This window comes from Manis pentadactyla, chromosome 5, assembly GCF_030020395.1.
Source record: "Manis pentadactyla isolate mManPen7 chromosome 5, mManPen7.hap1, whole genome shotgun sequence".
In the NCBI taxonomy this organism is placed as follows: Eukaryota; Metazoa; Chordata; class Mammalia; order Pholidota; family Manidae; genus Manis; species Manis pentadactyla.
This window is the reverse complement of record NC_080023.1, coordinates 151786023-151813424: the sequence shown is the minus strand read 5'-3', so window position 1 is coordinate 151813424 and position 27402 is coordinate 151786023. Positions and strand designations below refer to the sequence as shown.

At 37.6% G+C, this 27402-nt stretch overlaps 1 protein-coding gene across 2 annotated transcripts in view; it reads left to right on the top strand.

Annotated features, from left to right (window-relative positions):
• PSMF1 (proteasome inhibitor subunit 1) overlaps positions 1-27402 on the top strand; it is a 40536-nt gene that overhangs the window by 9709 nt on the left and 3425 nt on the right. For both annotated transcript variants that reach the window (XM_036924811.2, XM_036924812.2), the window contains exons 4-5: positions 9446-9631; positions 26723-26776. In XM_036924811.2, the coding sequence (XP_036780706.1) occupies positions 9446-9631; positions 26723-26776 (240 nt within the window). The remainder of the gene's footprint in view (positions 1-9445; positions 9632-26722; positions 26777-27402) is intronic.

The following is a 27402-nucleotide window of genomic DNA, read 5'->3' as shown; positions in this document are numbered from 1 at the left end:
CGTTATCAGCATCCTGCCCCAAAGGGGCTCATTTTTTAAAACAGGTAAACCTACACTGACACACATTATCACCCAAAGTCCACGGTTTACCTTAGTCATTCTTGGTGGTACTGGAATATGTTTAGTTTTGCAAGAAACTGCCAAACTGTCTTCCAAAGTGGCCATACCATTTTGCATTCTCACCAGCAGTGAATTAGAGCTCCTGTTGTTCCACATCCTTGTCAGTTATGGTGTTGTTAGTGTTTCAGATTTTGGCCATTCTAATAGGAGTGTAGTGGTGTCTTATTTTGTTTTAACTTGCAGTTCCCTAATGTTACAATGATGTTGAGCATCTTTTCATAACATATTTGTTATCTGTGTGGAGAGGCATCTGTTCAGATCTTTGGCCTATTTTTTAATTGAATTGTTTTCTTGTTGAGTTTTAGGAGTTCTTTGTATATATTAGATAACAGTCTTTTATCATGTATATGTTTTGCAAAATATTTTCTCCTAGTTGGCTTATCTTCTCATTCTCTTCCCTGTTTATTCTGAACTTTGTAACCCTGTAGAAAAGATGGTTTGCCAAAATATCACAGTGAACATTCATATACCTATCACCTAGATTCACATATTTTTAACATTTTACCAAATTTGCTTAATTTTTCTGTATTTTTTTTGTTATTAAACCATTTGGTAATTATTTCCAGACTTTTGAACCATAACCCCTAAATATTTCAGCATATGTCTCCTTGTTTTTACGAGAGTATCCTCTTATGTAACCATAATAGTGTTACCACACTCAGGAGTGTAGCATTGATATATTAGTATTGTGTGATACACAGTCCCTGTTCAGATTTCTGTAGTCATCCCAGCAGTGGCCTTTTTAGCTGTCTTTCAGTTTTTGATTTGAGGTTTTTTTCCTTTTCCAACCAAAGATCAATCATACTGCATTTATTTTCATGTCTCTTTAATTACCTTTAATCTGGAACCATTTCCCAGGCTGTTTTTCATGGCCTTGGTATTTTGAAGACTCATCAGTTAATAGGATGTTCAGTTTGTTTCCCCATGATCAGCAGCTGTATCAGGTTGTTTCCTCATCATTAGATCGAGGCTGACCGTTTTTGACAAGAACACTATGTAGGTGATGCTGTGTTCTCAGCGTTTCACCTCAGGCACGTGGTATTTGTCTCATCGTTGATTTTGTTCAATTAGATCACGTAGTTATGAGAGTATCTGTCAGCTTTCCCTGTAGTAAAGGCATTCCTTGTTTCCCTTTATATTTAATAAGTGATCTGTGGGATTATACCAGTAAACTGAAATATTCTGCTTCCTAATGGTCTTTCATCCTGTAGTTTTGGCATCTGCTGATTCTTGTCCGAATCAATTATTACAGTAATGATTATAAAACAGTGATTTTCTCTGTTTATCATTCTTTCTACATATATTAGCATTTTTTATGAAAAAGAGTTTCCTATTCTCCCTGTTCCCTTTATTTTTAACTTTTTAAAATATCAGTATAAATTTGTGGATTCTTTTTTACTCAGAGTTACAGTCCATTTCTGTCACTCTTGAACGTTCATACTGTTCCAGAACTGACCAGTGGGAGCACCTTCAGGCTGCTTCCTTTGTCCTTTTGACACTTCCCTGTCATTCTTTGAGCATTTTCATGCTGTCTGGCACAATGAGGTGTTCCGGCCTCACCTTGTGCTTTCCTTGCTCCTGTCTTGATATCAGCCATTTTTCTAAGGAGCCTTGATTTCTGTTAGTAGGGAATAGTATTTAAAAAGCAAAATCTGGGCCCTAAGTATGTTCATTAATAGTAATGATTTCATTGCTTCTACGTCCTTTAAGTGAATAGAGCTAGGAAGCTTTTTCCTTAGATTTCTTCCCTAAAACTTCAAACTGATTCTTTTATTTTTAATCTAACACCATGGGATTCTTATTCTTTTATTCTGTACTTGTATCTCCCTTTTGTGGTGAGATCTCTGATTCCCAACAGCACCAATATATTTTCTCATTTGTTTGATCTGAAAATAAACACAAATAGCTTCTGAACAGCTACATCAGTACCAACCAAGAAAAAAATCTACTTAGTTCCAACTAGTCTCTTTTCAGTTCTTTTGTCCTTTAACTGTGTCCCACTGATGATGTATATAGTCAGAGTATTGTGTTCAAAAGGTACTTAGATTAAGGGGTTATTTTTCCATTAGCATAATGAAATTGTGTTCGTTATATAGTTACACCCACTTTATTCCATTTTATGGACTTTTTCCCCATCGTCATTGACCTCTTCAGGGTTTTTAGAGGAAGCCTGGCATCATTGTAAATTCATAGTCATCAGAACTGCCTAGAAAGCCTATTGCATTTAATTACATCCAATCAGCAATAACCATTTTAAACCCACTCCACTCTTCTCAGACTTCCAAACCACCTACCTCCATCATTCTGGCCACCCTTCTTTGTCTCCTTCCCTCTTTCATGCATCCTCTATGTGAGGGAGATCCCTACTTCCATTCCTGCTCACCTCCCTCCAGTTCATTTTCCACAGAAAGGCAGTTGAAAGTTCCTTTAAAAAGGCAGTTGGACCAGCCTTTTTAAAACATAGATCAGATCATGTTAAAACCCTTGCTTGAAATCGCACACACATTAGGATGGCTACTATCAAAAAAATGGAAACTAACAAGTATTGGCAAGGATGTGGATAAATTAGAACCTTGTACACTATTGGTAGAAATGTAAAATGGTACAACCACTATGGAAAACAGTATAGTGGTTCCTCACAAAATTAAATTACCATGTCATTCAGTAATTCTACTTTTGGACATTTACCCAGTATAATTGAAAGCAGGGTCTTGAAGAGATACTTGTACATTGACATTCATAGAAGCATTACTGACAATAGCCTAAAGGTGGAAGCAACATAGGTGTCTGTGAACACCTAGGGGAGATGAATGGATAAACAAAATGTGGTATATACATTTATAATACCAATGGAATGGAATATTATTCAGCTTTAAAAAGGAAGGAAATGCTGACACATGCTACAACATGGATGAACCTTGAGGACATTATACTAAGTGAAATAAGGCAATTACAACCAGATGAATACCGTATGAGTCCACTTATATGAGGTATCTAGACACAGAAAGTAGAATGGTGGTTGTTGGGGCTTGGGAGAGGAGAGAATAGGGAGCTGCTCTTTAATGCGTACAGAGTTTCTGTTTTGCAAAATAAAGAGAGTTGTGAAGATGGATGGTGGTAATGATTGCACAGCAGTGTGTATATACTTAATGATACCACTATACCATATGCTTAAAAATGGTTAAGTTGATAACTTTTATGTGTATTTTACCACAATTAAAAAATTTTTTAATCTTAAAAACCAGAACCCTTCAAGGAATGTTCATTGCTCTTTAGATAAAGAACAGAATCGTTGATGGGGCCTAAAGCCTCGTGCGTAACCCCTCCCACCCTAACTGTGCCACCTCCCCCTTAATTCCTGTGCCTCAGCCGCTGTGCCGTGCTCCTCCCCTCTGCAGAGCTCCTCCCTCTGCCTGGAGCGTTCTCCCCAGCCTCCTCAAGCAGCCAGCCGCTGTTCTTTTACTAGTTTTGCAGAGGAGCCTCCTTTGGTCCCCGTTTGATATTCTGGAACAACCTTTTAAGCATTTAGAAGGTGGGTATTTTATGACTAACTTCTTGGAGTTGGTTTCCCATGTTAGCCTGTGGTCTCCTTGAGCAGCTCTGCCAAGACCAGATCTCTACATATGGTAGACAAAGAAGTGAGGGAGTGAAGCCTTGGCAGAGTGGCTCTTCTGAGTGCTGCCCACACCATGACTCCCCAGCACCCCTTGAAGGGTAAGGGAAGGACATTTGGAGTGTAGTCCCTCTCTTGACTTCTTCACTCTGGAATTCCACTGGGAGGGAAATTGACAAAAATCCCAGGCAGTGTCCTAGGCTGTTCACGCTTTTAGAGCATTTGCTTCTCTCAGCAGTATGAGAGAGAACAGTGACAGTCTCCATTTATTTTTTAAAATACATTTGTTGTTGGGGTTTTGTGTGCTGGGGACTTTTTTTGTGTGATTACAGTGAAATGAGGGACCAATAGTACTACGTCAGAATGTTGTTCTGAGAACAAAATGAGGTTTCAGCACAGTACTCAGTGCTGGTCCCAGCTCTTAGTAAATACGCAAAGGGAAAAGAATCTGATCACCAGGATCATCTCCATGGAAACTGAGGCTCTGAGAGCTGTGGTGTGGATCTGCCTCCTGATCATAAGGCCCTCCCTCTCTGCTCTGCCTTACTGCCAGCACCGCTGAGCTGCTGGCTTCTAGTCGTCTTCCCCTATCAAGCCCTCCGTTAGGTCATCATGGCATGTTCTTGTCTATGCTAGGTGGGAATTTGTGCCCCTTGACAAGCAAACTGATTTGCTGTGGAGTATAAACCTGTTCCTTTCTGCCATGTTCTATGTTAGACAGGATGACAGACTGTCTTTTGCTAATATCAAAATGGCAGTGCTACTGAAGGCTTAGGAATTGTTTGAGAACTTCTTCTTTGGTCCTTGGAAGGTTTTGAATCAGACTTGAGTTCTACAGATAAACATCTTACATAGGGAGATCAGAGACCTTCCACCTGTATCACACACAGTTCATGTGACTGAACAGAAAAAAGGAATTAGACTTACCCCCTCCACCCAGCTTGGTCAGGGAAGGAGCAAGATCCCCAAAGTTCTGTGTTCTAAGTAGAAACATTATCTTCATAGGGATGTATGGACCACAGGCCCTTAGATCTTCCAGGCCATTGCAGGTGTTATACTTTTTAACCATGGAGTTCTTTCTTTGGAGAGTGGTCTCTCTCTCGACTTCTTCATTCTGGAATTCCCTTGGGAGAAAACAAACTGATGGATGTGTATTTGAGAACATAATTGACATACTTAACTGGTAAAAATAAAAATAGAGTTGCTCTGGTGGAAAGGGTGGGGGCGGGAAATGGAGGTCCCTGTGCACCATGCTCTTGCCCTCCCTTGACCCCCTTCTATGCTAGAGAAACCTGAAACCACTGATCTAGTCTAATATTCTCAATTTATCTTATGACTATATAATAAATTTACTTTTTTAATTCAAGTTTTTATTTTGAGATAATTATAGTCTTAAATGCAGTTGTAAGAAATAATACAGATTCTTTGTATACATTTTACCTCCATGATAACATTGTACAAAACTTTACTAGATTATTATAGTCAGGATACTGACGTTGATACAGTGATACAAAACATCTCCATCACCACAAGGATCCCTTTTGATATCTTTTTGTAGCCATACTCACCCCCTTCCCCATCTGCAACCCCCTGGCAACTGCCATTTAGTCCCATTTCTAAAATTGTGTCATTTCAAAAATATTATATAAATGGAATCACACATATAAGTTTTCTCACTCGGCATAATACCCTTGTGATCCATCTGAGTTATTGCATACGTCAACAGTTTGTTCCTTTGTATTGCAGAGTAGTATTTTGTGGTATGGATGCACTGCAGTTTAACCATCCACTTGTTGAAGGACATCTGGATTGTTTCCAGTTTTTTGCTATTAGAAATAAAGGTCCTATGAACATTCACATACAGGCTTTTGTGTGGACATAATTTTCGTATTTCTGCAAAAATGCCCAAGAATGCAGTGGAAATTGTGTGTTTCGTTTTTTAAGAAACTGCCCGATGATTTTCCAGAGTGTCTACCACCAGTGAATGAGTGATATAGTTTCTCTGCATCTTCACCAGCATTGTGCGTGGTCAGTGTTTTTCATTTTAGTTATTCCCATAAATGTGTAGAAGATTTTTATGGTTTTAATTTGCCTTTCCCTCATGGCTAATGATGTTGAGCATCTTTTCATGTGTGTATTTGCTACTATATATCTACTTTGGCAAAATGTTCACATCTTTTACCCATTTTCTTCTAATTGGATTGTTAATTTTTTTACTGTTGTGTTTTGAGAGTCCCATATGTATTTTAGATGCAAGTCCTTTGTTAGTTGGTGGCTTATAAATATTTTCTCCTGGCCTGTAGTTTGTCTTTTCATTCACTTAACAGGGTCTTTCACAAAATAGAAGTTTTTAATTTTGATAATGTCCATTTTATCAAATTTTGCTTTTATGGATCAAACTTCTGGTATCATTATAGTAACTCTTTGCCTAACCCTAGATCCCAAAGATTTTCTCTGATATTTTTCTAAACATTTTATAATTTTATGTTTTACATTTAAGTGTGTGATCTATTATAAGTTAATTTTTATATAAGATATGAGGCTTAGACAAAGGTTCATTTTGTTGTCTATGGATGTCTAGTTGTTCCACCATTTGTTCTGCTTTCATTGAACTGCTTTTGCAACTTCACCAAAAATCAGTTGTCTGAACTTATATGGGTCTATTTCTGGGCTCTGTTTTTTTCCATTGAACTTGTATCTATCCTTCTGCCAATATCACACAGTATTGATTATTGTGCCCACATAATAGACTTTAATATTGAGTAGAATGATTTCTCCCACTTCCTTCTCCTCTCAAGGTAGTTTTAGCTGTCCTAGGGTCTATGCCTTTCTGTATAAACTTAAGAGTAAGCTTGACTATGTTTTTTAAAAATCTTACTGGGATTTTAATGGGAATTGCTTTAAATGTATAAATCATTAAAACTATAATGGGGAAAATTGATATTTTTACTATTAGCATGGTATGTCCTCTATTTCTTTCATCATCATTTTGTAATTTTCAGCATATAGATCCTACACATGCTTTTGTATTTCTTTCAGTAGGGAGGGTGATTACTTAAAGATGGTGTTCTGTTCTTTGTTTTGATTTTTTAATGTTCATTGTTACTATATGGAAATGCAATTTATTTTTGTGTATTGATCTTGTATCCTGTCACTTGCTGAACTCACAGTGTTCTTGAAGATTTTTGTAGAGTACTTGGGAATTTCAAGGTAGACCAGCATGTCATTTGCAAATAAAAACAATTTTATTCCTTGCTTTCTAACCTGTATGCTGTTTCTTTTTCTGCCTTTGTGCAATGGCTGGGACTTCCAGTTTTATGTTAATTAAGAATAGCAATTGTTCCCAGTCTTAGAGACAAAGTATTCAGTCTTTCATTTTTTAAAATTCAGATTCTAGCTTTATGTATTAGATTTGTAACCTTGATAACAAGTTATTTGACTTCTCTAAGTCTCAATTTCTTTGTGAAATATTGATACCAATATTACCTGATTGCTGTGCTGAAAATTCAGTTAGTTAACATATGTAAAGGACTTAGAACAGTGTCTGTCACATAGTAAGTGTTCAGTGAGTATTAGTTGTTATATTATTATTATTGCTCAATATAGATAACCAACGTGTTCCAAAAGTCAGTACTTAAGGTTCAGAGAACATAATGCCTAAACCATATAGGAATGCATTCCATATTTGTCACTTTTACCTATTCACTGGCTTCCCAATTAAAGGGAAATAAATTTTGTAAGACTTTTACCTGCATTCCTATTCCAGTAAACTAAAAGGGGGAAGAATCATAGTTTAGCCTTTGTTCTCTCCTTCCCTATACCTCTCCTAGGTCTCTCCTTTCCACTTACCTTCAGAAATGTCCTCCAATCAGCTCAAGTCTTTCTTAGTAAGTATATAGTTAGCTGTAAGTTTTCTTGCAGATGTTCTTTATCAGGTTGAGGAAGTCTGATTCTATTCCTAGTCTGTGAGAGTTTTTACCATGAATGAATCTTATAATGTTGGATTTTGTCAGATGTTTTTTCTGCATCAACTGATATGATCATATGATTTTTTTTTAGCTTATTGATTTGGTAAGGATTTGTGAATATTGAACCAGCTTTACATTCCTACAGTAAACCCTATGGTATATCATTCCTTTTATGTATTTTTTAATTCAGTTTGTTAACATTTTGTTGAGCATTTCACATCCAAATTCATGGGAAATAATGGTCTATAGTTTTCTTTTCTGTACTCTCTTTTTTGATATCAAGGTAATGTTGGTCTCATAAAATGAGTTGAGAAGTGTTTCCTCTTGTATTTTCTGGAAGTGACTATAAAAATGGTGCTAATTCTTCTTTAAATGTTTGATAGAATTTTTCAGTGATATCATTTGAACTTGGAGAGTTCTTTTTTGGGGTGCTTAATTATAACTTTAGTTACTTCAAAGAATTATTCAAATAATGTCTTTCATTTTGGCTGATTTGTTAATTGTTTATGGTTTTTGAAGAATTGGTCTAAGTTGTTAAATTAAGTTTGTTTAGTATTCCCTCCTTAGCTTTTCAATAACAATAGATGTGTTAAGTACCAATGATGATGTTAAGTACCAAGATGATAATAAGTAACAATATTTCATTCTTGATACTGGTGATTTGTATCTTCTTTCTTTTTATGTTTGCCCATCTTGCTAGTAGTTTATCAGTTTTACTCATTTTTTGGAAGAACCAGTTTTTTGTTTTATTGATTTTCTCTGTTGTTTACCTGTTTTCTCTTTTTATTGATTTCTGTTCTTTGTTATTTCCTTCTGCTTGCTTTGGGTTTATTTTTTTTTCTTTTTCTTAATTCAGGCCAGAACTTTTATTATTGATTTCTTTCCCCTTTTCCAGTGTAGGTATTTCATGCCTTAAAATTTCTTCTCAACACTGCTTTAGCTATATCCCACATATTTAAGTATGTTGTGCTTTTATTTTAGTCAGTGCTTTGTATTTTTTCAAGATCTCTCTTCGATTTATGGGTTATCTAGAATTGTGTTGAGACTTCCTTTGTTTTGATATTTAATATGATTCCATATGGTTAGAAAATATACTCTGTATGGTTTCACTTCTTTTAAATTTGTGAGGTTTGCTCTTTGACCCAAGTTATGGCTTATTTTAAAACACCAGATTTTTAGGAACTCTGGTGCCCTGCCCACTGCCTGTTACTTCAGTCTGCCTCCCTCAGCTATAGCTCACATGGCATGTCTGTCACAGGCAGAGAACAGAACTCCAGAGCAGGCTTCCGAGAGCCTCTGACTTAGTGACAGACTGGACCTTGAGTCCCCTGCCTGCCTGGACCAGGAACCTGGTTCATCTTCCCTGGAGGCTTTGTCTTCCATGACCCTTCCCATGACACGTGATTGAGCACACAATGAGGTGAGGCTGGGGTTGGGCGGGGACAGAGTAGTAGCTAGTCCAGGCCCTGTGTCTCTGCACCCTTACCTCTTTCTTATGAGGTGGTGAATGAGGAGGGGCAATTCAGATGCCTAAGAAGCTTAGGCCCAAATCTCAGAGACAACATCGGGCTGTTGTCTCCCTCACCCAGGCCCACCAGGCGGCCTGTTCTCACCCTTGCAAACAGTCCAAGTGCAGGGCCAAGAGCTCCCAGGCCCGCACTTGCTGCTGTTGATACCGCCAAAATACTCTACATAGAGTTTCCAACCAGGTGCAAGCGGTTGATACCTCGTCTGCTTCCTACAGGACATACAAGAACAGTGAGGAGCTTCGGTCTCGTGTTGTGTCTGGAATCATCACACCTATCCATGAACATTGGGACAAGGCTAGTGTTAGCAGTCCTCACCAGGAGTTACCCCCAGCCACTGCCAGAGAGGTGGACCCGCTCCAGATTCGCCCACACCACCCGCACACCAGCCGGCAGCCTCCCTGGTGAGTAGTCCCCAGTAGACAGCCATGCTTATGCAGTTCCACCCATGACCATCCTGCCAGTTGACCCCATCTCTGGCACCTGTATGTCTTCAACAAAATTGTCAGAGTTTTGGTGTATGGAGATAGAAAACTGAGACATAAGTGGGACAGTGAGTTCTTGTACTGCCAGTCACCCTAACTGTGCTGCATCTTATTAAGCCTGCCTTTTGGCTTTTTTTTTAACCTGTCAATTATTACTTTAAAAAAATTTTTTTAATTGAAGTATAGTTCATATACAATATTGTATTGGTTTCAAGTATACAACATAGTGATTGAACAGTTATCTACATTGTTAAGTCCTCACCCCAACTAGTGTAGTTACTATCTGTCAATATAGGAAGATGTAACCTGCCTGCTGCCTTTTTAGAGGCCACACAGAGCCCCTGAGTCTGCCCAGCTGCCAGTGCCTCTGGGGCTTGTGTATGGTAGTCCAGTTGCTGCCCAAGGGAATTAGTTACTCACTCCAGAGTTCTTTTTGCAGGGCTGTGGACCAGGCATTTTGGGAAAATGCAAAGATGCATTTCCCAAATGCAAAGTACTTTCCCAAAGCAGGTATAAGTCCTGGTGTCTTGCCTATTTTATTTCATTTCATTGTAGTCCCTGACCTCTTTGACAGCCTCAAAACTTTTCAAAACAGCATGGGTATAAGCAAGTCACATCCAAGATCTTTGCCGATTAGGATGGCAGCTTTTAGGCCTGGAGACTCCTGCTCTGAGGGAGGAGACAAGGACCTGGGAGACCTTAATGTCCGGCACTTCCCAATGTGGAGTCCACACTGTGGCAGTAATGGTGGAGCTGGCAGGGTTGGGGGCAGGGTTCACTGTGGGGCCATAATAAGCACTCAGTCTGTGTTAACTGCCATTGTTATTTTATTCTGTTTTGCAATTCTATACCTTTGGTAAGTTTAAAAGGCGGTGGGGAGTTAATGTAATTATTACAATAAGTAATAATTAGCAAATCTCTTTGGCAGTCTTCAGAAATATGGGTCCTGTGAGGAGAGTGGAAAATAATAAAAAGTGTTGGAAGGTTGGGAACAACTTGTCTGATCTAACCTCCTTATTTTATGGAACAAAGGTAAGATGTCTGCCTAAGGTCACCAGCCACTAAGAAAGAGACAGGGACAGGGCTGGTGTCCAGGTGTCCTCAGCCTCAGTGCTCTGGCTGTGATGTAACCAGAATAAGATTTAAGAATAAGCCTTGGACAGCATCAAGTTGGGGAAGATTTTTAGACCTTAAGTAGGTAGTAATTTTCAGCACTCTCAGACTTGGTACTCATTTCAAAACAAATACTCTGTGAAATATCTTTTACTTCTCTTGAAATGGAATTCATAGATAATCTCACTTAACAGGTGCATAATTTCAAAAGGAATCAGTATAAAGTCTTGACTGTAATATAAATGAGAAATAAAAAGAGTAGTTATAAGATGATGTGTATTTTATTGTGCAGAAGCCTGAGCACAGTCAGACATTTATTTGCACTTATATGTGAAATTGTCTTGAATTCAGTGGCACATGGCTTACACTCAAGTACCACAGACTATATTTACTGTTAACAACATGACTTTTCTGAAATAGTGAATAGCTCTTAGGAAAATAACAAACAAAATAGTAGATGGACAATGTTTCTTCAATTACCTCATAGTTATATTGCTGGAAATTTTTGTTTGTATTACAGAAGTATAAAATTTGTCTTCACATATAAAATGGGCCTAGACTCAGAAATTTATGTAGGCTTTACACCTCCATGAATGTCTAACACGACTTTAGAAAATTGTGTGGGATGCAGGCCATATGGAACTCTGCTGTGAATTGTGGAGCATGCAGCATCTCCGGTCTCTTCCTATATATAAAGACCATGAGGACCTTCCAACCACTTACAAGCAGTCTTCAGAAATATGGGTCTTCCACAGTGGCACCTGAAAGCTGTGCCACCCTAAGTGGGAATCATTGACCTAGAGTTTATAATTGTGAAGGTAAAAATTTCTAACCTTGGAAGAATTGAGAGAATTGGAAAATCACCATGTTGCAACTTCTCCTGAAATAATGTAGCTAGGCACACATGGGCAGGGGTTGCTAAAGCTAGGAAAAAGGTTGATAGGAAATGTTATAATGGATGAATCAGACTAATAGCATCTGAACCCATAGACGAATCTTAACACTAAAAGTGGGACACCTAACATTAAATGTCTTCTAATATGATGCAGTAGTAATTTAAAAAGCAACTCAGATATAGATCTAATTCCTTGTTTAAAAGAATTATGAGGGATAGAGAGAATGTGTTAAACATGTGAGAACACATATGGTCCAGCCAAAATTGAAACATGAAAAAGTTTTACTGGATGAATTGACCTAGTTGTTTTCATCAAATAAATGAATGGCATGAGGAGGCAAGGGAGGGATGGGGGCTATTATTAAGAGTCATATCAACCAGATTCAATGTTGGACCTTGTTTGGATCTTGATTCAAACAAATTAACTCTAAAAATCAATTTTGACACATTTGTAGAAATTTGAACATGGATCAGGTATAGATAATGTAAGAAGTCACCGCTAATTTTGTTAGGTGAAATAATTTAATTCTAGTTATGTTTTTAAAAGTATATATATATACATATATATATGTATATATATATATGTATATATATATATAGAGAGAGAGAGAGAGAGAGAATGAAGTCTTTAAGGGTGATATATTATGTCTGAGATTTGCTTTAAAGTAAGTTCACCCACCCCCCGCCCCCGGCCAAAAGAAAAAAAAAAGACATTGGGAAATGAGTATAGCTGAAAAAACAATGGTAGGATATCGATAATTATTGAAACTAAGTGGAAGGATGTACAATGTTTATAAACTATTTGTACTGTTTTTTGGTCCATTTGAAATTTGCTTAATAATGAGGTTTTTTTTTTAAATTAATGCCAATCCTTCACAAGCTCTTCCAAAAACTAGAAGAGCAAAGAATGCTTCCCACTTCATTCTTTGAGCCAGTTTTACCCTGATACCAAAATGAAAGACATCACAAGAAAGCTTGCAAACCAGTATCCCTTGTGAATATGGATGTAAAAATCCTCAACAAAAATACTAGCTACACAAATCTAACTATATATAAAAAGGATTATGTGCCATGACCAAATGAAATTTACCCCAGAAATGGTTGGCTTAACAACTGAAAGTCAATCCCTGCAGTGCCTATTACTAGAACAAAGGATAAAACCACATGGTCATTGCAATAGACAGAAAAAGCATTTGAAAAAATCCAACACCCTTTCATGTTAAAAGCGTCCAGCAGTAGAAGGCAAGTTTCTAAATCCAACAAAGAGCATCTACAAAAAGTCCACAGCTAATATCCTACTTCATGGAGAAAGAATGCTTCCCCCTAAGATGAGGAACAAGACTAGGATATTTGCTTCTGTTACTTTTATACAACATTGTACTTGAGGTCCTACCCAGTGCAGTCACACAAGAAAAAGAAATAAAAAGTATCCAGATTAGAAAGTAAGAAGTAAAATAGTTTTCTCGTTGCCAGTGACGTGGGGTCTTCTATAGGTAAGTCCTAAGAAATCTTATCAAAAAACTTTAGTACTAATAAATGAGTTCAGCACTGTGACAGGATACAAGATCAATAAACAAAAATCTATTGTATTTCTATATATTAGCAGCAAACAACCTAAAAATGAAATTAAGGAAATGATTATAATAACCACAGAAAGAATAAAATGAGTATAAATTTAACATAAGGTAAGACTTCTACACTGAAAATCACAAAACATTTTTGGAAGAAATGAAGGAAGATCTAAGTAATAGATGTCCTGTGTTCATGAATAGGAAAACAGTATTGGCAATTGTCTCCAAATTGATCTGCATATTCAGTATAATCCCAGTAAAATCTCAGAGTTTTTTGTTTGTGTGGTTTTGTTTGTTTGTTTTTTGTGTGGCTTTGTGTGTGTGTGTAAGTAAATTGACAGACTGATCCTAAAATTCATGTGGAAATGCAAGGGAACCAGAAGAGCTAAAACAATCTTGGAAAAAATTAGAGGGCCCACACCTCCCAGTTTCAAAATTTACTACAAAGCTATAGTAATCAAGACAATGTGGTATCGGCATGAGGATAGACATAAAAAGCCAAAGGAAAAGAACTGAGAGGCTAGAAACAAACCCATACATTCATGGGCATTTGATTTCAACAAGGGTATCAGGACAGTTCAATGAGGAAAAAATAGTTTTTTCAAATGGTGCTGGGACAACTGGATTCCTATATGCAAATGAAAGAAGTTGAATCCCTTCTTCACAATATACATGAAAACTAACTTAAAATGGATCATAGACCTAAGTGTAAGAGCTAGAAGCATAAAACTTCTAGAAGAAAACTTAGGAATAAGTCTTCATGACCTTGCTTTAGACAGTGGTTTCTTAAATACAACACTAAAAGCAACAAAAGAAAAGATAGATAAATTGGATTTTATGAAAATTAAAACAAAGGACAGTATCAAGAAAGTGAAATCACATATAAATCTATATCTGATGAGAGAATTGTATCGAGACATAAAGAACTCTTACAACTCAGTAATAAAATGACAGCCCAATTAAAACTGGTATAAGGATTTGAATAGACATTTCTCCAAGTAGATGTACAGATGGCCCATACATAGCATGTGAAAAGATGCTCAACATCATTAGTCATTATGGAAATGGAAATTCAAACTACAATGAAATAGCACTTGTTTCTGCACATATTCATGTACAACTTTCATGCATGAATGTTCACAGCAGCCTTATTCATAGTAGCCAGAAAGTAGAAACAACCTATATATATCTATCAGCTGATGAATGAATGACCAAGTGTGGCATATGCATACAGTGGAATATTATTGAGCAATAAAAATGAATGAAGTACTGATACATGCTACAACATGTATGAACCTTGAAAACATTATGTTAAGTGAGAGAAGCCACATATTATATGATTTTGTGTATGTGAAATGTCCAAATAGGAAAATCCATAGAGACAGAAAATATGTCAGTAATTGCCAGGAGTCAAGGTGGAAGGACTAGAGAGCATGAATGGGAAATCACTACTAATGGGTACAAGGTCCCAGTATGCAGAATATGCCCTGCCTAAAACTAAAATATTTGCACATTCTGTGAACATCTAAAAACCACTGTGCTATATATGTTAACTGGGTGAATTTTATGATATGTGAAATGTATTTCAATAAAGCTGTGAAAAAAAAAAGTCCTATCCTTGGGTTAATTGGAAATGTGAATATATAACAATGGAAATGAGACCCCTAGGATCAAACTATTTAGAGTATTGATAGTAATCACCCATGAGTGAAACGTCTGTATTTTTCCTTCAACTACAGTGATTTCATAGTACCTAAACAATATTTTATGGGCTGGTAATCATACCAGCAAGAGTGATTTATTTAAAATTAGCTGATGAATGCTTTCTCCCTAAGAAACACTCTTACTCAGCCTACTGCTGAAAGTTTTGTCATCAGATTAAGACAAATTGTAAATACAAGGCAGGCAGATAAGAAAGAAGAAATTAAGCAGTTTATCTTTGCGGATGACATAATGGTCTACGTAGGAAATCCCAAGGAATCTACCAAAATGATGATAATAATGAGTTCAGCAAAGTTGCAGGATACCAGTCCAACATTGGAAAGTCAGTTGTATGTATCTATATGTTGGCGATAAAGACATGGAAACAAATTTGAAATAAATTTACACTCAGGAAAAAGAAAAAGAGTATTTAGGTTTCTCTCAAGCAAGTGCATTTTCCAGGACCAGTTCATTGAACTGCGTGAGATGGCTGGAGAGGAGGCTTTTGTCAGCCTCTTAACAAGTTGAAAGCCCTCTGTAATCACCTTGTCTCCCCTGCACCCTGCCTCCTTGCCAGCCGTGTTCCTGTCAGCACAGATGTCCGTAATAGTGATTCATTTATTACAGCTCCCGCCACCACCATGTTGCTGAGCAACCAGGCACTCTCACTTTCACCTTTTTGTTTCTCCCTCAATTGCCCTATTTGGGGGTGAGGCTGTAGGGCAGGAAGAAGGGAAAGTGTGGCACAGCAGCGGGCCCATCTGGCTGCTGGAGGGTGTTAATTACATCACACTGAATAGCCTTGGCTTGTAGAAAATAGCAGCCCCTACCCACTTCCCATAGGAGACAGTTCTGTCTCACCCTTTGCCATCCACAACCCCATTTTGCCTGTCTCACACCTGGAAATCTCAAAATGCAAACCGAAGTTGGAGTGTCTGCTGTAGTGCATAAAGAGATTTGCTTCCCTAAGTGTGTGATGACATGTAGCCAGAAATTGTCAGAGAATATTGTTGGGTCTGCTCATTTGATGCTGGGTGCTTCTAGGCAAGGAGTGTAGATGGAGAGGACATCCATTGTGATGGAGAGTCATGGGTGAAAGTAGGTCTGTCCTACTCTTGAGACCTCTAGGGAAGAATTACTGAAAACAGCCCAGCTGTAAGGGAAGTTTTTTCATCTAGGCCTAACATTTGTTGTCATTACAATTCTAACCGATTTCTCTTTGCTCCATCTGTCCTCAGACTGTATGCCTCAAATCCCTACTTTGAAAAGCCAGTTTTTCTTCTGCTTAACCAGCTTTACTAAAAATAAATCTTTAGATATAAAGCTCTTATTTATGTCATTCAAAATTTATTTTCAATCCCAGTCTGTATCTTCACATATTTTTTAATGTTTCCAATATTTTATGTTCAACATAAAAAAAAAATCTCATAATCCATTTACTAAAGTGCTAAACATATCTTTTTTAGTATCTGATACTTTATTTTGCTGATAAGCTATATAGTTTGCCTAACCTCCGTGGGGTATTTCAAGCATGTCCATGTTTTCATTTTAAATGGTAAAGCTATAAACATCTGTATATAATTTTTTTCTTTTACTTCTTTGAGATATATTTCCTCTGCTGGCAAATATCAAAATTTTTGGTCTCAGGAACCCTCTTGAACCCTCAATTTGAGGACCCCATAGTCTTTGAGTTGTATCTATCAACATTTACCATATTAGGAAACATACTGAAATTTTAAAAGAGTACTTTCATTCATTCATTTAAAAATAATTAACCCATAAATAACAAATTTTTATAAAAATAACTTTCTTCGCAAACAAAAAATTTAGTGTGAGTAACGACTTGTTTTAACATTATTACAAATCTCTTTAATATCTGACATAGAAGACAAATTCTCATTTTTGCTTGTGTATTTAGTCTACAGGTGATAATGTTTTTATTGAAGCTTTACACAGGTTGTTGTAAAAGAGAGGAGTAATTAATTAATTTAATAACCTTTTCAAATAATTGTGCATGTTCTTTGCATTACACCAAAACTTGCCAAGTAATAGTTGCTTTACAAGTTAGTAGAATCTGAAAACCTTTGAGTAGACTTTTTGCACATTATTTCCTAAATCCACTGGTCTGTTATGCTCTTTGATTGCATCTTTTACCCATACATGATACTGGAAGGTCATGTATTGATCATTTAGAAAATATTGGCTCACTGAGATACGCAGATTTGCTAAACGCTGACACACTTCATTATTCAATATACCCCCCTCCAAAATCACATTCATTCATATTAATCACATTCATTAATTACTGATCTCATTAGCACCAGTGTTGGGAAGCCATTAAGCCAGTCATGAATACAAGTTTCCAAATAGTAATTTTCACTTGAAAGCTTTTAATTTTTTTCATTAGTAACATATACTGCAGTTGTTTTCCTTGACATAACAAGCTCACATTGTTTTGAGAAACTGCCTACTATGTGGCCAAATTTAAATAACCATGGTTTGTTTGTCAGTCGTCCTTTCAAGTATGAATGGTTTTCCATGAAATAATGGCTAGTTTGTTCAGCTAGCAAATTAACTGCAAAAGTACTTTTCTTTGAGACAGCCATTGTATTGTACTTCTATATGCAGCTGAAGTGCCATGTGTGTATTTCTGGTTTCATCACACAGAATATTGTATGTGATTTTAGAACACCTGGTAATTTTTACTACTTCATCAAAGACATTGTAAAGTGAAACTGGACATGTGTGTGGTGAGGAATGATATAGTGACTGCTGGTTTAGTGCAACCGCTTTGATTCATGCTAAGACATTCCCCATTGCTTTTACACCATCAGTGCAAATATCAAGACAGTGATAAAAGCAAATAGCTTCGAAGATGAAATAGTTTTGATCTCATGGACCCCCTGAGATGAAAGAGTTTCTGAGATTACTTGGGTCCACGGGTGACATTTTGTATCTTTTTTCTTTTTTCATGTTTATAAGCCCTTTAGATTTCCTTTTTTGTGAAGAGTCTGTTTAAGTCTCTTGCCCATTTTCTACTGAGCTGTCTTGTTTAATGATTTGTAGGCATTGTTTATATATTGCAGATTTGAGTCCTTCATCAGATATATGTAGTACAGACATCCCTCTGTAGCTTGCCTTTTCACTCTGTTAATGGTGTTTTCTGTTAAGTTATTAATATTTTATGTAATTAGTTTATCAGTGCTTTCTCTTTATGTTTGGTTTCTTTTTGATCTGTCTGAGAAATCTTTGTCCTACCCCAAGGTCATGGAGAATTTCTCATACATTTTCTTCTGGAAACTTTGTTGTTTTACCTTTTATATTTCAGTCTAAAATCCATTTGAAATTAATTTTTGTGAAGCATGAGATAGATTCATATTTTACTATATTGATATTCCAGTTGATCCAGCACCAAACATATTTTGAAAAGACCTGTGCCACCTTAATAATTACATTTTCAATTTTCATTACTTGTGAAACTGTTATTCTCTATTCTTAAAATTTGCCCTTATTCTTTTCCTCTTAGAGTCCAATAATCTTGATCACTTTGGTTTTTTTCCTGTGACAAAGTTAGTTCAATAAAATTTAATAGCTACTGTGTATTGAGTGCCAACTATTCCAGACACATGCTAGACATTTCATCCACATGCTCTTATTTAATCCTCCACCCCATGAGGTTGGTAAGGGCTCTCCCCATTTTAAAAGGAGAGGTTCATATGTAAGTAACTTGATCACAACCAGTAAGAAGCAGAAGTTGTGTTATAGTAAGAGTATTGGGTACCACTTACTGAACTCTTTATTACATATCAGGTGCTATACTTTCATAAACATTCTCATTTAATTGTAAAAACAACCCTGAGAAATAGATACTAGTATCTGTTTTAATAGGAGAGAGCTAGAGCTTAGAGGTTCACGACTTCTAGTCATGAATAACTCACACAGCTACTAAATGGTGAAGCCCGAATTTGAACATGGGTCTAACTCTTAAGCATTTGCTTTTATCTTATACACAATTTATTCCCCAAGTATGTCTAAGTGTCCTCTAATATGTCAAGCACTGTACTAGGCCTGAGAATACATGATGAAGTATGGATCCAACCCTCAAGGAGTTCACAGTTGATTTGGGGTGATTACCTTTTTGTTCCAGATCATAAGTCTTCTTAAAACACCAATAAAAATTTTGTGATATTGGGAGTAACTGGGAGTAATTATGGCCAAGGGAACAGTGGATACAAATGAGGCTATGAAGTCCTTGTGTGTGCATGCATGCGTGCATTGGGCAGGGCGAGGGAGCAGGGGTTATTTTCACTGCCTTCACTTGGCATGTGAAGGGAAAATAGGTGAATGTGTGGGCCACATCACAAGGAGCCTTATGTGCAAAGGAGTGGATTTGATCCTGGGATGATGGGAGCTATCAAATAGTTTTGGGTAGAAAGTAATCTGGTTGGGACCCCTTTAACCATTGTCTTTTTTCTTTTGATGAATCCCAGTTAGTCTGACAACTAGTACAGTTAATATTTATTGAGCCCTTAGTGTATGCTGAGTGGTATCATTAAGGGTAAAATATAATCTCTTTTAATCCTTATAACAAGAAGTAGGTGCTGCTGTTATCCCCATTTTGTAGAAAAGAAAACTGAGACACAGAGAGGTTAACTAGCTTGTCCAAAGGAACATAGCTCATAAACTTTGGAGCAGGATTCAGCCCTTAGTATTTCCTCCTTTTACACTTGTATCAGCAATTGCTTCAAAAGAAACGATCTTGGCTTGGATTGCTTTGAGAACAAAGAGAAAGCTAGTGTAATTGGAGCATAGTAAACTGGTGAGGTGGAGAGATGGGAGATGTAAGCCCAGTTCATGGAGAGCCTTAGGGTCAAGATTAAGAGTAATAGGAGCCATTGGGTGTGTCTGACAAGGGAGGGACTTCATATTGTTTACTCTGGCTCCTTTGTAGACAGTGGATTCTATAGGGGGAACGAGATTAGAAACAGGAGGACCGGGTAAGGGGCTGACTCAGGCACCCAGGCAAGAAATAATGGTTGTAGGTGGTAGATGGGTGCAGCCTAGGTAAATGGTCTCGGGTATATTTGGAAGTGTAGCTGACAGGACTTGCTGATGGGTTGGCTTAATGAAGGGAAAATAAAAGGATGGTGCAGGGTTTTTTAGCCTAAGTCATTCCTAATTTGGAGCTACCATAGCTAACACCTCAGTGAACATACTTTTCATGGAACTTAGAACACATCTCTGAGTATTTCCTTAGCATGCATTGCTGAAAGAATAATTACTGCATTACAGACTAAGCCCGTTTTTAAAGATTTAGGAATATAGTGCCCAGTTGCCTTCCTAAGCAATTGCAGTGCCAAATAGTTGACATTCCCACTGTATTCTGATATTGTTGCCTTATCCTTGCCATATTGCTTTAGTTAGTAGAAAACCATCATCCCCATAACATTCATAAGCTAACTGAACCCAAATTCAGTTCCTTGTTGTTATAAGATTGAGGTCCCTCCCCATTGGTCTCTGGCTATTGGCTGGGGGCCACTCTCTCAGCTCCTTAAGACATCCTTCATCTCTTCTCACATGACGTCCTCCAACTTCAAATCCAGCCACCAGTGTGTCAAGTCCTTCTGGTGCTTTTGATCTCTCTTTCTGCCTTCTCTGCCACCAGCCAGAGGAAGCTCTCTGCTGTCTGAGGACTCTTGTGATCAGAATAGCCCTCTCAAATAATCTTTCCTTTTGAAGTCACCTGTGCCATATAACATAAAACAATGACTGGAGTGATTTCTCATCACACTGACAGGTTCTGAGCATTAGAAGGTGTAAAATCTTGCCAGGGGCCCATTTCTAGAAAATTTCCCTACCACAGCCTACCCTGTGGCTTCCCAAATACAAAATACTTCCCCCTCTCCCAAGATTTCCAAGAGTCTTATCCCATTACTGCATTAGTTTAGTCTGAAATCTTACCTAAATTCCATCTGCTTGCAAACCCGAATTTCACCTAAGTTATCTAAATCAGGTGCAGTTGAGGCTTCTGAGCACAACTCCTTTCTGACTGTGGACCAGAGAAATAGATGTCTATTCCCATCATACAATGGTGGGATAGGCAGAGGATAAGTTACTGACTTCTAGCATAGAAAAAGCCATGTGCACAAAAGTTATAAATTATACCATTATTTGTAGTTACATTCACCAGAAAAATACTTTACATACAGTAGAAGATATGTAAATTTTTAAAAATTTGCTTTGCTTGAGTGAGTATTACTTGGTCATTAAAAATGTTAATAACAAAAACAGACAACTTGGGAAATACAGGACATAAGTGGCAGAAAACTGGGATTAGAGTTACACTTATAATAATTTTTTAATAGTGTATAAAAACATGCTTATGAAAGAAGACTAGAAAAGAATAGCAAAAGTAATCACTGTATTATAGTCAGATTATGGTGACATTATTCTTAAAAATTTTCAGTATAATTTATGCATATCTTTTACTTATCTTTTTCTTTCTTTTAAAAATCTTTGTTCACCTAGACTAAATGCAGTATCTCCCAGCCCTTCTCAGTCCCTGGTTCACCTTTAAACTCATAGGATATCTTCAGGGGTGGGGAAAAGAAAAGGTTTAGTGCCCTGCTTGCTCAGAGCACTGTAACTGGTGTTATACTTGTAAATGTATATACACTTTTGTCTGCAGTTATCAGCACCTTTACTTCCCCAGTCCTAAGTTTCTACACTCAGCAGAATAAAGTAAACCCAGACCACCAAAATTCCCCAGCTGAGCTTGTACCCTGATGGGGAAACAGCCTAGCCTCAGACTGGCTAAGTCAGATCACCCAGGAGTTTGTGAAAAGTGCAGAATCTTAGGCTGGCTTCATCCTTGAGCTTCTTAATTAGAACCTACATTTTAGCAAGATACCCCAACTGATTCACATGCACATTACAGTTTGAGCAGAATTGGCCTAGGTGTTTCAAAAAAGGCTTTGTAGCACCTACGCCATACAGAACTGAGTAGCACTACAAAGGCTTTGAAACCAGAACTTGGATCTTGAAACCAGCTGAGTTGATTGCCAGTTAAAACAAAAATAACAGGATTCTCCTAAACCCTCATAACAAATGTTCAACATTTCTAGGACACAATCCTAAATTACTGGGCATAAAAAGAACCAAGAAAATTTCAACTTACAAAAAATACAGTCAACAGATGCCAATACCAAGAAGACATAGATAACTGAAATTACCTAGCAAAAACATAAACTAACTATTATAAAAATGCTCCAAGAAGTGAAGGCAAACAGTCTTGAAACAAGTTGAACAACAGAAAATTTCAGCAAAGAAATAGAAGATGTAAAGGAGAACCAATTAGATATTGAAAAATAATCAGAATAACCTCACTGGATGATTGACCATCAGAATGAATGAGATAACAAAGCAAAGAGTTGGTGAACTTGAAAATAGATCAATAGAAATTACCTATCTGAATAACAAGAGAGAAAAAAGATTAAAAATAAAAAATTCAGGGACCTGTGGGACAATTAAAAAAGGTCTGGCATTGGGGCCATCTGAGTCTTGGAAAAGAAAGAGAGTATTGTGCAGAAAAATTACTTGAAGAAAATAATGGTTGAAAACTTCTTGGGTTTGGCAAAAAATAAACCTACAAGATTAAAAAAGCTCATCAAACCCTAAATAGAATAAACCTAAAAAAGTCCATGCCTAGACATATATAATCAAACTATTGAAAACTAAAAATGAAGAAAAAACATGAAAGCAGCTAGAAAAAACATACTGCTTATGGAAGAATAAAAATTTGAATTTGGGTTTCTCATGGAGATCAGGAAAAAGTAGACCAACATTCTTAAAGTGTGGGGAAGAAAAGAACCCAGAATTCTATATCCAGCAAATATTTTACCTTTATTTCTGAAGGATGTAAAGGTAATTCTTAGTGAAAGGAAATGAAGAGAATTCAGAGTCAGCAAATCTATCCATGGTAAGGCTAGGACAATGACATCAAAATACAGTGGGAATGCCAACTAATGCAGTGGTTTAGAAGGTGCTAAAGGAAGTTCTTCAGACAGAAGGGAAATGATACAAGATGGAAACTTGGAACATCAGGAATAAGGAAGAGCAATAAAAATGGTAAATGTCTGGGTAAATAGATGTACTCTTGAATTCTCTAAAATGTTTTACAGTTGAAAACAAAATCATAACATTTCAGTTATATGTCAACTTAAACATAAGAGGAGGAGAATAAAAGGACCTATGTATGCTGATAAGGTTTCCACCCTCCACTTGAAGTTGGTAAAATTCTCACTTTAAGTAGATAGAAAAGGTAAGTAAATATATTGTAATCCCTTAGGCAACTACTGAAAAAAACTATTCAAAGAGATATAGTCAAACACTAATTAAAATTGAATAAAAAGAAAGGAAACAGAGGAATGAAAAACAGAGGAAACAATTGGAAAACCAATAATAAAATGGTACATCTAAATCTGAACATTCCACAATAAATCACATTAATGTAAATCACATTAAATGTAAGTGGTCTCAACACACCAATTAAAAGAACATAGGTTTTGGAGTTGGGCAGACCTGGTATCAATATTGTATTGGCCATCTATCTGTGTGGTCTTGTGCAAGAAACCTTACTTTTCTGAGCCTGTTTCCTCACCTATAAGATGGAAATAAAAATTATGAGTACTCAGAGGCCTGCTGCAAAGATGAAATAAGATAAATGTGTACAAGTTGTTCAACACTATCTATGTTAAAAAGGTAGTGTAGATATATGTTTGCTCTTATAAGAGTATTTTTGGAAGGACATATAAGAAAGTGATGTCATTAGTTTCTGTAAAGAACTGGTAGGCTGAGAAATGGATGAGAGAGATTTTTTACTTTCTTGGGTCCAAAATCTCTCATCTACAATTCTGAAGTAAAGAGAGCTCTGAAAGCCAAGTTTTTCCCCATAGATTGGTGCTAAACCTTGTTTGGAGCAAAACCTGACTGAAGTGGCATATGAAGCTCCTTAGGTATTCATTTATCCATTTATATGTTGAATACTCATTATTTTGCAGAAATAGGATATTGGTTACAGATGCTGCCTGGGAGTATTACATATAATATGTTAGGTATTCCCATCTGACATTGCTAAAGTATGAAAAATTCTGAATTCCAAAACTCATCTAGCCTAAGATTATGGACCTCTGTACCCTTTTTTTCTTTTACTCTTCTTGAATTTTAAAACTGTTAAATTCATTACCTATTCAGAAAATTACATTTAAAAAATTAATCTTTTTAAAATTAAATTTAGCACAGTGCCTCACACAAAGCAGGCTCCCAGTAAATAATGGCAGCTGCTATCACTCCATTCTTCCAAACCTTCCCTTTCTACAAATCTGTTCCTGTCCAATAAATACTACATTTCACCATCACAGTAGATCCTGTGAGTGTTACTACTAAGATTTTACATCTTAAAAGACTGAGGTGCAGAGGTTTGTGACAGTCCTCTGCCAGCCAACTAGATGATCCCCCACCCAGAGTCCAGAGCCCATCTTCTGATTCCCAGTCCTGAGGCCTTAACAGTTCACCAGTCCACCTCAGCCATTAGAATGTCAGCTGTATTTGTATGCCCAAGAGAGGCATGTTTTTATCTAAGAGGAGAGGGAGCACATAAAGAGGAAAGTGTGTGATCAGGATCCCCTCAGATCCCTTACAGGGTCCCCTGTTGGGGCTGGGACATAGGGTTCAGTAGGCCCAGCCAGGCAATTTGCCTACAGGGTTAATGTATGAAACACTTTCCTTCAATTGATGACCAGATGAAGCAGTAGGGGCTTGATTTCAGATACCATGTACGAAATTACCTTTCTTTGAATCTCTAAATCCTCACTCAGCACATGCAGGACTGAGACTGTTTTAAAGTGAGTTCTGAGCACATAATGAGGTCACAGAAGTGTGCATGTGTTACAGTGAGACTGTTTAGTGTGAGCCTAAAGGATGTGCTGTGACGGTTTCAAGTACACAGATTTTTGGGCTGGGTCTTGAGGCTGCCTTTCTAATCTCCATTGTTCTGCATTTCTTCTCCCTGCCCCACACTCTGTGGTCCAGGAGAGAAAAATAGAGTGGACTGCATGTATCAGGAGCTGTCAAGTCTCTGTTCTCCCAAGCATTTTTATAGCCACCAAAAGTCCCTCTGTTTGCTGCTCTGTAGGGAGCAATTCATGGAGATAGGGAAGATGCTCCCTGCCCTTTGGCACCACCTGGTCTGTCCAGTGAGGCACGATATTAGAGGCCACCAGAAACTTGACTGTTAGCTCCATGAACAATGGCTTGGGAACAGCAGCCTAGGTCAGGAATAATTCCTTCCCTTGGAAGCCTAGCCACATCCACCTAAATCACCATATCCTTTCTAGCCCATTAGGTAGAACTGACTGGAGAAACACGTCCTTATTGTTTTTTTTCCCCAGTTCTTTAATTAAAGGCTTTTTGCCAGTAAGCTTAAATTAACTACTGATTACAAGGCTTCCTAAGATCTGGCAGCAACCCTCCTTGCCCAAGAACTGTCAGGTTTGTATTGCTTGCAAGGGCTCCAAGCGGATTCCAAAGCACATTTTTTCAAACATTACATCTCTTTTGTTTTATTTTATCCATATCTATATCCTTTATAGTAAAAAAGAGAAAAGTATAAAGAAGAAAATCACCACCCGGGAGTAACTATCACTGTTTATATTTTCGGTATGCTTGTTTCTAATTTTATTTACTCCTACATGCCCACACCATGCACACATTTTTCACAGTTGATTTCCTAGGCTACTGATATCCCCTTTTCCCTCCAATTAACACTCGACCATAAGCAATTTGCTGCATTATTTTAAAACTGACTTTAAATTCTAAGAACATTGTTTCCGTAACTGCGTTTAGGGATATTATGTAACGTACCCAACTCATCCCCATCTCACCAATTCCAGTTCCCTTGATTAAAGTCTTTATGGTAATATTTTTAATTTGAATGATGTGTTCTTTCTTTAAGATGGATACCTAGACATAAAATTATCAGATCAAAAAATATAAAGATAAGTAAGACTTTAAAAGATATACTTTGTGTGTATACATATTAGATAATACAGAATTGCTCTCCAGAAATCATGTACTCCTGTGTGCTTCTAGTTTATACATTTTCAGTGAGAGGAAAACTGTTTCCTGGGGTTGGGGTTGGGGGTGTAGAAAAATCTTAGCAATTGTAATAGTTTGTGGCCCTTCAGTGGGCTATACTGCATAAGCAGGTGTATAGTATCTGTCGTATTGAATTTTATGCAGGGTCCGCAATGAGAAAAGGTTGAAAAGCACTGTAGCCATGTTTACTGCACCCATCTCGCTCAATCCTTGGAAGCTTTTAACTCAGCCTTGGGGTTTTGGTTTTGGTTTTAGAATGGTATTTTTCTGATATCAAAGTTCTCAGTTCTTTATACAAAGTTTAAATTTATATGTAGGTTATAGCTGTTAATATTTTAATTTTTCTATAGAATTGGGATCCCCATGTTTGCATTCAGCTCTTTTCAATATTGCCATTGTAATAGTATCAGTGTTAGTATGTGCCAAGGCCACTGTGAACTATCCCTTGTGTCAGGGTCTCACGCAGGGGCTTCCCTGTCCCCCGTGCCTGGGATTGCATGTTGTCAGGTCTGGCCTCTGGGAGCCCAGGCGCCCGGCTGCTCTGGGACTTGTGGTAATTGCCCTTGTTTGTTTCAGGTGCGATCCCCTGGGCCCATTTGCAGCCGGAGGAGAGGACCTAGACCCCTTTGGGTGAGTACTGTGGGTTGGAGGCAGCAACGTAACTTACTCTCGTGGCTTTTTGGCTCCAGCTCATCTTCTAATTTTAGAGCTTTTCGTCAGGCTTCCTTTGAGGTGAAGGAGGCAGTTGTTGCTGAGTGGCTGAGAAATCACTACCACTTGTCCTGCTCTGCCATGCCCAGAGACACAAGAGCTCTGAGTGTTGGGGAGGGGCCGAGCCAGCCCACTGGCGGCCCCGTTTGCCCTGGTGGAGGACAGCAGCCCTTCTTGGGTGGAAGGATGCCAGGATTTTTCAGGTGCAGACTGAAGAGCGCACCATGGACTACAGACCTGAGGGCAGTCAGGGGCTGTTCAGAAGTCACCTCACTTGATAAGGGCGTCTCTGATCCCCACTGGACTCTGTGTGATTCTTGTCATGCATCCAGCAAAGTCATCATAGCCTCAGCCATACACGGTCTTTGAAGGATTCTGACTAGATTTTAATCTCTGCCACAAAGTGACCCCAACTTGAGCATCTCACTTTTAAATAGTAAGGAAATCACATAATTCCACAGTTAGGCTTGAACAGTGACCTCAAAGTTTGGGGAATACCAGCTTATACATCGTAGTTTGAGCACATGAGGTCAGGTTCATGGAAC